Source organism: Paraphaeosphaeria sporulosa (assembly GCF_001642045.1).
Source record: "Paraphaeosphaeria sporulosa strain AP3s5-JAC2a unplaced genomic scaffold CC84scaffold_4, whole genome shotgun sequence".
Taxonomy (NCBI): domain Eukaryota; kingdom Fungi; phylum Ascomycota; class Dothideomycetes; order Pleosporales; family Didymosphaeriaceae; genus Paraphaeosphaeria; species Paraphaeosphaeria sporulosa.
In genome coordinates, this window is record NW_017253363.1 from 7,607 (window position 1) to 21,194 (window position 13,588).

The window sequence follows — 13,588 nt, forward strand, 5'->3', positions numbered from 1 at the left end:
ACTGACTCAGCCACATGTCACGTGACCCAAGTCACGGGTCCCAGGAGTACCAGGAAGGGCACGGACCTTCTGGGACTCTGGGACTCTGGGACTCTGGGACTTTGGGACTCTGGGACTTCTGGGACATGGGGTATATAGGAACTCGAGTATGGACTCTCATACTCGTGTTTAACCTGTTTATCAATCTATCGTTTGGATTACACTTAGGCCATATTGTTGACTCGTTATATCTCCTCCAATACTATCGTCTCGACAAAACCCCTTCCCTTCCCTTAGTTGTCTTGCCCGAGAACCAACCCTAACCCTTTAGGACTAGCTACCCTTCTGGATTTAACAGGCTCATAACTATAACGGTTTTTAGGACCGTAGGTATCATGCAATGGAAATATTGAAGGTTCACTAAAGTTGTATTACTGTGATTCTAACTGAACTATATAGCCATAGTGAGGCGATCACCAGGGGAGTTGACTTATTCAGAGTTTCCTAATTCAGTAGCTGAATTATAATGATTATCGCGATCCTCAGGAGTCCATGCGCACTCGGTCCGAATACGATTGATAGTAACGTAGATTTAACTGCGACACTAGCACATAGCATCACAATCCAACATTAGCTAGGTCACAGTTGAGGCTCTATATTATCGAACAGCGTTAATTAAGTCCATAGTCTTAGAGCTATGCGTTAATCCATCCGAATTTCTATATGTACAACGCAAAAATTATATACTTTCTGATCTTGGCTATTCAAATACTTTTGACTCTTCACAAGTTGTTCCCCACAACATCTGCATTGGCTCAGGATGAACTTAGTTGCGACCGTTGTGGAATCCCGGCAAAGCTTCAGTGCGCTCCGCCCTTACTCCGTCCAGCTCATTCGCGTTCAACCCTAGCGCTCCCAAGATGGTTGGCGCAACCTGTGTGGCATACACCCGCTGACCGAAGGCCATCTTCTTCAAATGAGGATTACTCATGAAAACCGCAATGTGTCTGTCGTCGTCACTCAAACCGCCATGCTCGGCAATCTTCGACTTTGAGGTGGTATAGATGATGCCAGCTTGGGGGACGATGATGATATCCGGCACGGCAGGATCTTTGGTTGGGTCTCCAAAGTGCAGGTCAATGAGACGCTGGCCGTAAATGATGTCAGAGATTTTCAGGTCGGCCTTTCTCGCGGTCAGGCCGGCAACTGCCACGTGAAGGTCCTTTTGGTTAGCAAGGAAAATTAGGGCGATGTCGTCGCTCTGTATCGGGTTAGCAAGGCAACGTAGCGAAATTTGGGGTTTTGCAAGGGAAATTCACTGTCTGGAAGGCTACCTTCACACCTGTGGCGGCGGTCACATTTTTTGGATTGATATCCTTGAACTTAGCAGGATCAATAGGAGCTTGGCCGTGCTTGGAAGCGATGACGATGAGGGTCTGGTCGTAGATATCCTTGGCTTTCAGCTTCTCGACCAAGGCACCGAGAGATGCATCGACGAATGTCATGGCCTGCTTGAGGGCATCCGTGAATGCTAAGGTACCATTGACGTACCCGTGCGTTTTCTGTGCTACGGAAACTTTCCCGCAAAGTTAGCCGCTTCATCAATCGTATAGAAATGCATGTTATACTACGCACCAGCCTGGAAGTTCCCGCCCGAAAGTGTCGGAAGTTTCCCACCTAAACTCCCTTCCGCATTGGCTACATCTTTTCCATCGAACCAGTCCAGCAGTGCATTGACATGTAGCTGATCGTACGCAATTGTTCCAGGCACCTTACCGTCTGTTGCTGCAATCTCCGGAAAGTATCCAGTGGAGAGGCCCTTTCCACTCGGACCCCGGACGAGGTCGTACGCTGGGTGCTTGTCTGTGTACGCAGTCTTGAGGCCTTTGCGGACAACGACTTCAAATGCCGTATTTACACGCGTACGGGCGTGAGGATAGACGGCAGTGCATTTTCCGTTAATCAGGGTTTGGGGAAGGTTTGCAGGGTTAATGCCACCAGAGAAGAGCTGGGTCGAGTTGTAATCAATGCTTTCGTCGTACACAACTGGGTGTAAAGTCAGAAAGGATTCGGTGCGCTATGGCCTTGATTCTTACCTTCGGCACCCGGGTTGCCCTTGCACCCGCTACTGGGAGCAAAGTACGTCCGATCGTACGTATCATCGTACCAGACTCCTGTCGTCTTTGGGTTGGCACCCGTCCATGCACTCAGAGTACCAGGAAAGGAGTCCGACGGGCCGGTAGTGTAGGCATCGGTATACCTATATCCTGTCTCCAAGAGCGTAGAGATGTTGGATGGGCCAAGCGCAAGCCACTTGTCAACATCACTGTTATGGAGGCCGTCAATGCTGAGGACGACCACATACTTAACTCTGCAACCGTGATCGCTATCATAATCTCTATCACGGGCCAGGAGAGGCGTACCATTCGCCTGGTTAAGGAGAACCTGGAGCGCAAGAAACGAGAGCGCCGACTTCATAGTAACGAATATGTGTCGTTGGACCGGACTGAAAACAGGTGGTAAAGAATTGAGCTGCGGATGTCGGAGAAGGGCTTATATACACAGCGCCGGGTAGCTCATGAAGCTTCGGAGTTCCTACCGCTCTCCCGCGAAGCCACAACTCGAGGTACGTCCAGACATATTCCGACTCGTACTGAACTTGCAGAGTTCACTTGTCTAGATTGGGTATCTCTTTACCAATTGCCTCGCGGCTCATCCAACGATGTGCAAGGGGAACGACACCCGGCTGGCACATTGACGTATGTCGGAGAACAGAGGCTCGTGCCCGTAAGCCCTGAACAAGGTTTGCGGCATGTAGAAAGCACAACCCCAGACCAAGACAAGCAATGACAAGCTTTGCCGAGAACACGTGCCTTGGGCTCAGAAAGCTTGTTCTGATATTCGGCCAATGAGGGCTGTGACGTTGTCAGCTTCAAGGGAGGTAGTATAGGCCACTGGCAAGGGGAATTCGCAATGACGGCTGATACGACTATACAAAAATAAAATTCGCTTTTCTCTCAAGCACGTGGTGAGACGGCTCGTCATCGTTGCAAGGCCTGAGCCGCGGAGGGAGAGAAAGATGGAGGAGTGGAATTCGTGACAATTTGTTGCCGACATTGGCCGATTGGCGCAGCTGCCGCGGCAAAAGACCGCCTTACCACTTCTTGGCGTAATAATTCCCAATCTACCAATGTTTTCGATACACTAACTTATCGATGGCAACAACGGCGGGCCAGACACAATGATCACTGTGCCCCCCGCCGATTATCGTGAGGCTGAAATCATGCTTCAAAGCCCATCGAACGCATTGCTGAATTTGTTGGATATTCCTCGGCTTGACCATTGAAGCGGGTCGTTAGGAGCGCGCCATCCAGTTCTTGATTGTAGTGCCGCTGTCAGCCAACGGTACCTGCGTCGTCAGCTCCGGCAATGAGGTCGCATCATGGGTGAGGACGACCATGGCTTCAGGCGCACTAAACAGAAGATGGTTTGAGTAGGCTTCCCCGCGGCGACCCAAGGTCCGGCAGACTTGGCGCCAATCCGCTGGAATGGGATTCCCAACGTCCGTATCCTCTCCGGTAAATCCTGCTATGAAAGACGCAAATCAGTCCAGGACTTGATTATCATCTACCACGCGGACGACGCCATTGCCGAAAAAAGCCATTTTATGGCACACCGGATCCTCGAAGTGCAGTGAACCGCTGCGATGAAATACGACCACCAGTCCTTTCTGAGGCCTGTTTTTCACCATTCTCAGTGCATGTTCCATGACTCTCCGTTTGGACTTCATTCCGTACATGCTGTGGCAAAACAGGACAATGTCGTATGTTTCTTCAGCGTGTCCGGTACCGATGCAGTTGTCATGCTCCGTGCTATCTGGCATGTCGAACGGACGTTGATGAATGACGGCTGATTGTTCTAGACTGGGCAACACAGGTTCTGCCGGCGAAGGAGGGCAAAACGACTCTGTCAACCATTCGCAAATAAGCTGTTTGGCTGGAAGGCAGCGTATCTCCCGATTTTCCGTCTGAGACGATCGGGAAGGTGTCCGAATATGCTGCTCGGACCAGGTCCAACTTCCAGTACGGAGATCGAGCTTTGAGCATCAACGAGAGGCCTCAACAGCTGAGAGAGTTGAGGGATGATAAAATCTCGGTACGACATCTTTGAACCTTGAACCAAGACATCAAAAGCAGACCTGTACTGTTCGTCCGACAATGGTTTCTGCCCCATAAACACGGTTTCGACATCCCCATTAGCAGCATCGTTGGGCGGACTGGGTGTGCCGGATGCGTCATTAGCTGGTCGGTCAAGACCAGCAGCTTTGCCAGATTATCAAGAGCCGCAAATCGCGTGCTAGCGACGTCTGCAGCCTGTTTATCACCGCAGTTGTGGCAGAAGGTGAGGCTTAGTGCCATGGCCCGTACCAATCACAGTGGTGGCTTCAGCGCTCCCAACAGTCGGTATTACGGACCGTGAGAGGTGGTTACGATTACGTTACGGTTGCTAGTAATTACGGTACGGACGCTACGGTGGAGAGACCACAATAGTACGGGACTTGAACCGTAGTGATAATTTTTGAGCCTAACGGCGTAATTACAGCGTAAAATTTCCTAATTAGGAAATAGGAGTGAGTTAAGCCTCTAGGTTGTAGTCCTCTAGAGCTCTATCATCATTATTATTATTATCAGGTCCCTGCTCCTTGCCCTATATATACGAAGTAAGCTCTCTAAGGTAACTTAGGACGATCTGTCTCCTTAGCCAGCTCGTTTGTAGCTGGTAGGCCTTAATTATAGCCAGTAATAGTGAAATGTGATCATATATAATGTTAAATCCAGAAGGGTAGCTAGTCCTAAAGGGTTAGGGTTGGTTCTCGGGCAAGACAACTGAGGGAAGGGAAGGAGTCTTGTTGATACGATGGTATCAGAAGATAGTTAACAAGTCAACAATATGGCCTGAGTGTAATCCAAACGATAGATTGATAAACAGGTTGAACACGAGTATGGAGGTTCATACTCGGGTTCCTATATATGGCCCTGTAAGGAATTAAACACTAATTTCATGGCGGTGGTAGCATTAGCAATAAATACCACGTTAAAGTAAGTGGGGCTAGCATTAAAGAGTTTTAACACCTAGTGACGTTATTTTTTTAACTATAGTCTGTGTGAGGTTAGGTGATGTGGTAAGGGCCGAGTGTGGGTTTATAAGTAGAAGTTTCTTTTGCTACTCTATAAATGCATCTATGAGGAATGCTGGTGGCAACGCTACGCCCGTATGATTGAGATAAATAATACCTAAACCTGTTGGTCTAACTTTAACGGATTTTAAAGTATATATATCTTTGAGTATGGGATACTGCATCTTCCCTTCCGTAAAAACAGCATCGTTATATTAGTAAGGCTTATCTGGACTAGCATATGCGTTTTTGAGTTACAGATGAAAGTAACGAATTAACTTTTTCAGTACGCCGAGAACAATGCGCGATATAGTGTTTGTTTGAAAACCGAATACCTTATTTTATATCCGCGCTGGGCACGGAAATAATGCCCAGACCAAATTAGACATACCTGCGCCGTAATAAGTGAACACCACACTCCGTATACATAATTAGCATGTAATAGATATTAAGCATCTCTCGGTATTGTCATAGGCATTGAGGAGTTAGAACGGCCATGGTAGACCTTGCGACGGGAACGCTACTGCGAAGCGCTGAGGTAATCTGGCTTGCGTAAGACGTGGGAACTGACGTATCGTAAGCGGGGCGCGCTCAGAAATGTTGATACGCCGGCTGGCACAAAGGCGATGAGTAGTAAGAGTGGAATGGTACAATCTAAACAGACACCGTTCACGTCGTCGGGTAAGATTCTCACTGCTATCAGTGGGTGCTCGCTCGGGATTCCTATTGTCTCGATACTCAAGCTGAGTATCAAGGAGGGGATGAGTATTCCTATGTGGGAGGCCGTCCATCCACGAGTTCGATGTCTGAATCTGATCGTTGGGTGCGGTAAACATCCACATCGACAGACTTGGAAATGACACCAAATGGGAGGCTCCCAGATTTCTGGTCTCGCCCGGAACCCTGCCGCAGATACGACCCTCTGCCCAGACCACCACTGCTACCATAGTTGTTCCCGCTCGCCTCCGTGCTGACGCCACGGACTTTGTTGAAACCCTTATGAAAAATACTTCGTATCGCAGGCATGCAGGCGACAATTGTGAAAAGATTCGACTCTGTTGCGCACCAGTAAAGACCGGAAGTGTTGTCATCTGCAGGTAATCAGCGATCGAAGGTTGGCAGTGGTCGAGGTGATACGAACATGTAGGGTTTTGTGTATTGGCAAATTGCACGAATGCGTAAAGGCGGAGGCAACTGACAATCGTGATGATGAAACCGACGCAGAACATGGACATGATCTGAAGCTTCTTCTTCCTCGACATCTGAAGTCCCGCCAACATGGGAAGAGGCAGAGTTAGGATGGCTAGATCAAGGAATATCTCAATTCCCCCTCGCACAAATCCGAACAGACGAACGTCGATGCACTGTCCGGATGTCTCCCCTCTCCAGCCGTTCCAGAAGAAATGGATTGGCGTGCATTGAAAGACCATGGAGAATGCGTTGGCGACACCGAAGCAAACGACCAGCACGAGCAAGGTCCAGACGGCAAGACGAGACTTTGGGTCGATCATGATGCGTAGGTAGAACGCAAGGATCGAGAGCTGACACAAGGCCTCGGCGATCATGTACATGAAGTAGGCTACATATAGCCACTTCAAGCTGAGAGTGATATCTTCTTGTTGCATACCCCAGATGTCCGTTCCAAAGCCCAAGTGAGCCGCTACGATGACTGGCACATTCATTCCGAGAGACGAAAACTATTGAAACCGCGTCGTTAGTATGGCTTCTTCAAGAGAAATGGAAGGTAACGGTCGCGTACCCCTGACAGACCGATCAAGAAATCATCCCACCCGAGTCGCGTTACTGAAGAAATGGCTCTGTCAGCCAGTCGCATCATGACCATTAACAGGGCTAAGAAACCGAGCGACGCGACGACTCCCATCAGTGTTGCACTCTGATCTCGGGTTGGAACGCCGCACACTGCATAGGTTTCGTTGGCTGCTTGTAACATCTCCACTACGGTACAGTTCGCGGAGTTACACGCGGTCGTAGCTTGCATGAAATCTCCATCGGTACAAAGGCAAGTGAAGTCGGTGGGTGAGCAGGGAGTCGTGGTCAAGGTAGCTTGAAGACAGCGCACCTGGAAGTCAAAATTAGTCCGGAACCCGTTCAGAAGATGAGGGAATAACTGACAGAGCAGGCAGGCAGTCGATTTAGAAAATCTTGCTGGGACAGGGCGCCCGTTACAAGGAAGGCGAGTGTTGGGAGGACGTCGTAAATCATCGTCGTTACTATGGTCGTACACGGCGTCAGACTACCTCGGTGGATAAGTAGCAAAACCTCTTTTGCGAGAGTACATTTCGTACCATCTCTCCCTTCCAGAGCCTAAACCCTAGAAGGAACGAGATCTACAGCGGAACGGCACCAAATGGGAATGCAGCATCCGATAAATTAGTGCCTAGCAGTCCCCTGCTATAGGCGCCGCGTCGTTGAATGCAAGTTTGCTTGGCCTTCTATATATGGGGCTCTCCAGTCCCGCTCTCCTGTGCGAGCTGTCCGAGCTGGGTTCCAATTTACCTACCACAGGGATCCGTGTTGCCGCAGCCTGGCTTTCTGACGTGCTTCGGATTCCTACGCCCCACCCCAAAGTCGGCCCCAATGGCTGATGCTCGTTTCTCTCTAGAGAAATGCCGCCTAATAGCTCATGTGGAAAATCAGTCATGCGATGGCTATTGCCGACAGTGTTTCAAGGACTTCGACAACTTTCAGATGGCATGTGGTGTTTTTCGTGTGGTTCCGCCTCATAGCTGATCTCAACTCATAGGCATCTTTTCGATAGAGTGCACTGCACCCTCGCGAACGGGGAGTGTAAGTCTCTTTCAGTGGTCCCCAGCCCCTATTGATCCCCACACCCGAGTTCAAATGGTTTCTATTAGAAAAAGGAAACCCCTAAGGGGCCTGCGGTTTCTTCCCCACGAAGACGTTATGCCTAGGAAAGCCTAGAGTAGAGCCTAGTCTTCCAAGCGAAGCAAGGCTATTTGACCGACGATGGACCGAGATAACAAACTTGAAACGATCATACGATCCGCACGAAGGAGTGCCAACCACGCCAGGGAAGTTGACATGATCATAATGCACGTCACAGAACTTCGGGAGCGAATTTCGCGAGCATGCTGTTGAGCCAAAATTTGTCTGTTAGGGATGACTGTACTAAGTGGGCGAGGTTGACAACGTGCCGCTCCCGACCCGGCCCGCCGCCCCGATCCATGGGTAGCGTCTTTAGCTGTCAGGCACGCCAAGGGTCCATGCTCTTTTCAGACCACAGATGTGTCGTAAGCTCGACGCTAATGTGCCGTGCACTGCACGTAACGTGCGGCTGTCAGCTCACATTCGGTCGGTACTTTACACGGGTAGAGTCGTTGCGCGATGTAGCCTCACCTTGCTTTATTATGCAATACAGCAGTTAGTCCAAGAATTTTACAGAGCTGGATGAGTAGATACCCCTAGGGTAGTCTAAGCACTAACAGACGATGATCTCTTATGTTCAGAATTAACGAGACGATACGCAGTTTGTTTCGCGGACGACTTTTCCGAGCCATGTAGGTGCAGTAGGCTCGTCTCGATCCATGTTTCTCAGTGGACTCGTATTCTGATATCTCTTTCAAGCCTCGGTTACACGATTTTGGTGTCCTTGCGGGACATGCGGATGAAACAATGCGTGTTACTGTATACAGAGGATCGTCAGCAAGGCTAGACCTCTTTTAGTAAGGGTATGCGGGTCCTAGATATCTTGCCCCTCGCCCGTGGGTTTTGCTGCATTGGCTGAGTAGCCGCGCAATGTGAAGCGAGCAAGCCGCGGTAATTCGAAATCATGGTCTATGAACAGGCGCAATTCTGGACCGGCCTTCTGCGTTTTTCATTCCCCAATTTCAGCTATTCTTCCCTTTGACTGCTACAATCGTCAAGATGGGTGTCTCCTCAGTGACGGCCCTCCTGTTCCTCTCTAGCATTGTCGCCGCATATCTTCTCGGTCGTCTTCTACGCCCCCAGGACGATAGACTGCCCCTCCCCCCAGGACCGAAGGGCCTCCCTTTTCTGGGAAATATCAATGACTTGCCCAAGCCGGGCATGTTAGAGTGCCACCACTGGCTGAAACATAAGGAACTCTATGGCCCAATCAGCTCAGTCACGGTGTTAGGGCAGACATTCGTAATAATCAACGATGCGCAGATAGCGCTTGAGCTGCTACGGGACCGTTCAGCTATGCATTCTGGGCGGCCACATATGATCTTCAGTAGCGACATGTATGCTCGCTTCAACGAACGACCATGTACGAGGACATACTGACCCGATCGTGCGCAGGATTGGCTGGAAGAACACCCTGGCCTTCAGCGGTTATACCGACACCTTCAGACTGCATCGCAAGAATATTGCTAGTGTCGCAGGTAGCACTGTTTCCCTTTCTATCTTTGACCGTGTACAGGAAGAAGAAGCGGTGCACTTCCTACTTAATCTGCTCTCCTCTCCAGAGAACCTTTTCGCCCATATTGAAAAGGAAGCTGGCGCTGTGATCTTGAAAATCACCTATGGGTACACAGCTGAAGCTCATGGCAAGGACCCATTAGTGGACATGGCTGTGAAGACAATGCATGAGTTCGCTGAGGCAACTGTGCCAGGCAAGTGGCCAGTAGATATCATGCCTTTTCGTAAGTATATGTCCATGCGGCCAGGACCTTAGAGTATTGCAACGTAACTGACAAATTTGGGCGATGATAGTACAATATGCACCAGAATGGCTTCCTATCGCGGGTTTCAAACGCACCGCTCGCCAAATGGCTGCTCAGCTGCATCAAACGACCGAGCAGCCCTACCAATTCGTTAAGGAGCAAATGCGCCAAAACAAGGCCAAAACATCCTTTCTTTCTCAGGCTATCGAGAACATAAAGAGCGACTCAGATACAGATATGGAGCGGATTCACAAATGGTCTGCTTCGTCTATGTATCTCGGCGGCGCTGATACCACTGTCTCCTCGCTCATGACTTTCTTCCTTGCCATAGCACGGTTCCCAGACGTGCAGACGAAGGCGCAAGAGGAATTGGATCGCGTTATTGGAGACCGGTTGCCTGTAAGCGCAGACCGAAACCAGCTGCCCTATATCAGAGCGCTCGTCAGCGAGACCCACCGATGGCATCCAGTGGCGCCTATGGCGCTGCCTCACGCGAGTACCAAGGACGATGTCATCAATGGCTATAGGATACCCAAGGGCAGCCTACTTCTTCCAAACAACTGGTTTGCATCCCACTATCGCAATATGCAGCAATTACTGATGAAGTCCAGGTGGTTTACCCACGATCCGTCCGTTTACGAATCTCCCATGGATTTCAACCCCGAGCGTTATCTGAAGGCAGAGCCAGAGCCCGACCCGCGTGAATGGATTTTTGGTTACGGCAGACGAGTGTGCCCAGGCCGATACGTTGCAGATAATGCCCTCTTTCTCACCATCGCGCAGACACTCGCCGTTTTCAGGATCGAAAAACTAGTTGATGAAAATGGAAAGGTGGTGGAGCCAGAAATGAAGTTCGAAGCGGGAGTCGTATCGCATCCCGTGCCATATCGTGTTTCAATCAAGCCAAGATCGGAAAAGCATGGGTTCATGATCCGAGAAGCGGAGAAGCAGTACCCATGGCAAGAGAGCGATGCAAAGACTCTGGAGTCAGTGAAATGGTAGATACGACCAACGTTGCCATTGATGGCGGTATTGTGTATCGAGGTATCAATCGATAGTGTTGGCACAGCCTACTGCCAGTCTCACAAGCTTCCCTCAAGCCGAACTTTTAGCTGTACCTTCTCTGCATGTTTCATTCGTAATGAAACTTGTAAGTCGCAATCGTTTTACACCTTCGTCACTCGTAGTCGCATCGCCTCCTCATCCTCTTCTCCTACCCTTACGTCTCAATCTTGCAGTGTTAAAACATACATGCCAAAACAGCGACGAACTCGACTTAGAAAACTTCTTTCCGGGACAAACCTGTGGTCCATCGGCCCATGCGAGGGGTGCGCCTTTTCACGCAGGGATTAGCTCCTCTACTGAGTCCGCATTCCGCTTGATCCATCGCTCCGGCTTGAATCGATGAGGATTTGGGTAATGATCAGGACGGGTTGCAGGCACGCAGCCGAACACCTAAACGTGTGATGGGATGGTTAGGGTGCAGTCGGGCGCGTGAATAACCTACGACGCCGACCCGGTGACCTTTTGCAAAGCAAGTACAGCAGGATAGAAGCGGGGGATCTCTAGCTGCAGCCAGTCAGTGTCACAACCTCCCCTACGGCGTCACAGATACTCGTCTCTCATCCCTCATGCCGACGTGAACTGTGACCTAAAACGATCTACTCACCATAACTGCCTGATATCTTACTGATTTGGCGAACGTATCGTCGTATTTCCAGGGTTCCGGACTGGCGCCTTTGGTGTGTTACCTGACCTCCCCCGCAACCCAAGTCTCAACCTCTGGATGAGCAGCAAGCAGTAGTACACCAAATGCGAGTTCATTTGCTGTCGTGTCGTGCCCGGCAAAGTTGATGAAGAATATGTTGCCGAATGGTAAAGTATTCTCGAGAATTATCTGTGAAGCATCACGATGTGAAAGGTCAGCCCCGCCGGGTACCTCATGACCTTTCCAGTGGCGAAACTTGAATATCTTTTTAAAGCCGGTGGCCGCAAGTACGTTCAACGAGAGGGTTTGGGTGTCATTTAAGTAATTGCGCATCTCGTCTTGCAGCCAATAGCGGACTATATCTTGAATTGACTCAGACCATACGAAGCTCATTATTTTTTCGTTAAATGGCGCAGCGATTGCCTTACGATACTGAGCCCAATCTTCTGGAAATATATGGACCAAAAGTTTCTACAGTCTCTATTCGATGTTAGTATGGTGTGCACATTACTTTTTCTCCTAGAACTTTATTAGCTCTTCCGACTTCGAGCCAAGATTTGGGTAACTTCAACCTGTGACACGAAGAACAGCAGCTACTATAATGGTTGGCTAGAAGCCGGTAAGTATGCGAAAGATTCTATTAATTTTCTCGCCTCAATTATTATTTGCGGGTGGAACGTCTCCGGTAATATAGCAGGATATACACACTACTAAGTATTCTCCGCCTAATGCTCGACTCTAGAGGATAGAGTGGCTACCTACTCTTGCCAGTTGAGCTATCTCCGTTATATGGATTTCTCCTGGGTCTCGCAAGGCCCCCGAATTATTTTAAATAGTATCATAAATACTAAGGCTCTTGAGGAAATAGAAACTTGTACGCGAGGATGAAATAAAAAACGTGCACTTAACTCTAGCTTTTACTAAAATAAATAGTAGCTGCGTACGCTCCTTATTAATCTAATTAAGAATATAGAGCCTTTTAGCGTCATAGAAGCTTTTATAACGAAGCTTATAGAGAGTAATAAAATAGTATAGAAAAACTACTTCTAGGATATAGTTGTTACAATCACACAGAATGACGGCAGGAAGACAAAGACGTCCGGCGGGATAATAGGACCCCCCGGGCTAGAGGCTGACGCATCTCAACACACTAGACGCCTATTGGAATTATGTTAGCGGTCACGTGACTAGGATCCCGCCAAGACTGGGGGATCCCGGGAGACCGAAGACTTAGCGGGAGACAGCGAAGATATCCTACTAAGAGGATAGGATCCTAGGGAGCTCTCGGGATTCTAGGGGATAGAAGAATGGGATGAATGGTATATAGTGTAGGACACTCTTTAGATATTTTCTATTCCTTGTAGTTAACTTCAAAAGCTTACTTTTATATCTAAATTAAAGCCACTCATCTTTATATGAACTATTAGCCTTCTCTTAATATTTATTACATTATACTATTATAGTAAACCTAGGCTATATAATAAATATAGATATACTACTAATATATAATACTACTAAACTATTATAATTATATAGAATGACGGTAGGAAAACAAAGACGTCCGGCGGGATAATAGGACCCCCTAGGCTAGAGGCTGACGCATCTCAACACGCTAGACGCCTATCGGAATTATGTTAGTGGTCACGTAACTAGGATCCCGCTAAGACTGGAGGATCCCAGGAGACCAAAGACTTGGTGGGAGATAGTGAAGGTATCCCACTAAGAGGGTAGGATCCCAGGGAGCCCTTGGGATTCTAGGAGATAGAAGAATGGGATGAATGGTATATAGTGTAGGACACTCTTTGGACATTTCCTATTCTTTATAGTTAACTTTAAAAGCTTACTTTCATATCTAAATTAAAGCCACTTATCTTTATACGAATTATTAGCCTTCTCTTAATATTTATTACATTATACTATTATACGGTATAGGATATTCACCCCACCCCTTTTGGTACCGCCATCCCTTACGCTCGAATCACTAAATACCCATAAGGTCCGGACCTATGGTTAGGTACGTGGAAACCCCTTGTAACACTTTGACTACCCAAGGTTTTA

The 13,588-nt window shown here is 48.7% G+C and overlaps 4 protein-coding genes across 4 annotated transcripts; 1 reads left to right on the plus strand and 3 right to left on the minus strand.

Annotated features, from left to right (window-relative positions):
- Positions 1–805: 805 nt before the first annotated feature.
- Positions 806–2,457, minus strand: CC84DRAFT_1142452 (type I phosphodiesterase/nucleotide pyrophosphatase; the record flags this gene model as incomplete). The annotated part of the gene is made up of 4 exons (XM_018176369.1): positions 806–1,240; positions 1,299–1,555; positions 1,615–2,025; positions 2,109–2,457. The coding sequence occupies 4 exons, from the start codon at positions 2,455–2,457 to the stop codon at positions 806–808; spliced, it is 1,452 nt and encodes a 483-aa protein (XP_018036920.1).
- An 877-nt stretch (positions 2,458–3,334) lies between these two features.
- Positions 3,335–4,212, minus strand: CC84DRAFT_1185793 (uncharacterized protein; the record flags this gene model as incomplete). The annotated part of the gene is made up of 3 exons (XM_018180821.1): positions 3,335–3,550; positions 3,596–3,810; positions 3,954–4,212. 3 exons carry the CDS (start codon positions 4,210–4,212, stop codon positions 3,335–3,337), a joined length of 690 nt encoding a protein of 229 aa, XP_018036921.1.
- Positions 4,213–5,926: 1,714 nt separating this feature from the next.
- Positions 5,927–6,837, minus strand: CC84DRAFT_1088227 (uncharacterized protein; the record flags this gene model as incomplete). The annotated part of the gene is made up of 2 exons (XM_018174246.1): positions 5,927–6,246; positions 6,297–6,837. 2 exons carry the CDS (start codon positions 6,835–6,837, stop codon positions 5,927–5,929), a joined length of 861 nt encoding a protein of 286 aa, XP_018036922.1.
- Positions 6,838–8,938: 2,101 nt separating this feature from the next.
- CC84DRAFT_1142454 (cytochrome P450) lies at positions 8,939–10,867 on the plus strand. Its single transcript, XM_018176370.1, has 4 exons — positions 8,939–9,399; positions 9,458–9,801; positions 9,872–10,385; positions 10,434–10,867. Exons 1-4 carry the CDS (start codon positions 9,062–9,064, stop codon positions 10,822–10,824), a joined length of 1,587 nt encoding a protein of 528 aa, XP_018036923.1. The 5' UTR covers positions 8,939–9,061; the 3' UTR covers positions 10,825–10,867.
- The last annotated feature ends 2,721 nt before the right edge of the window (positions 10,868–13,588 follow it).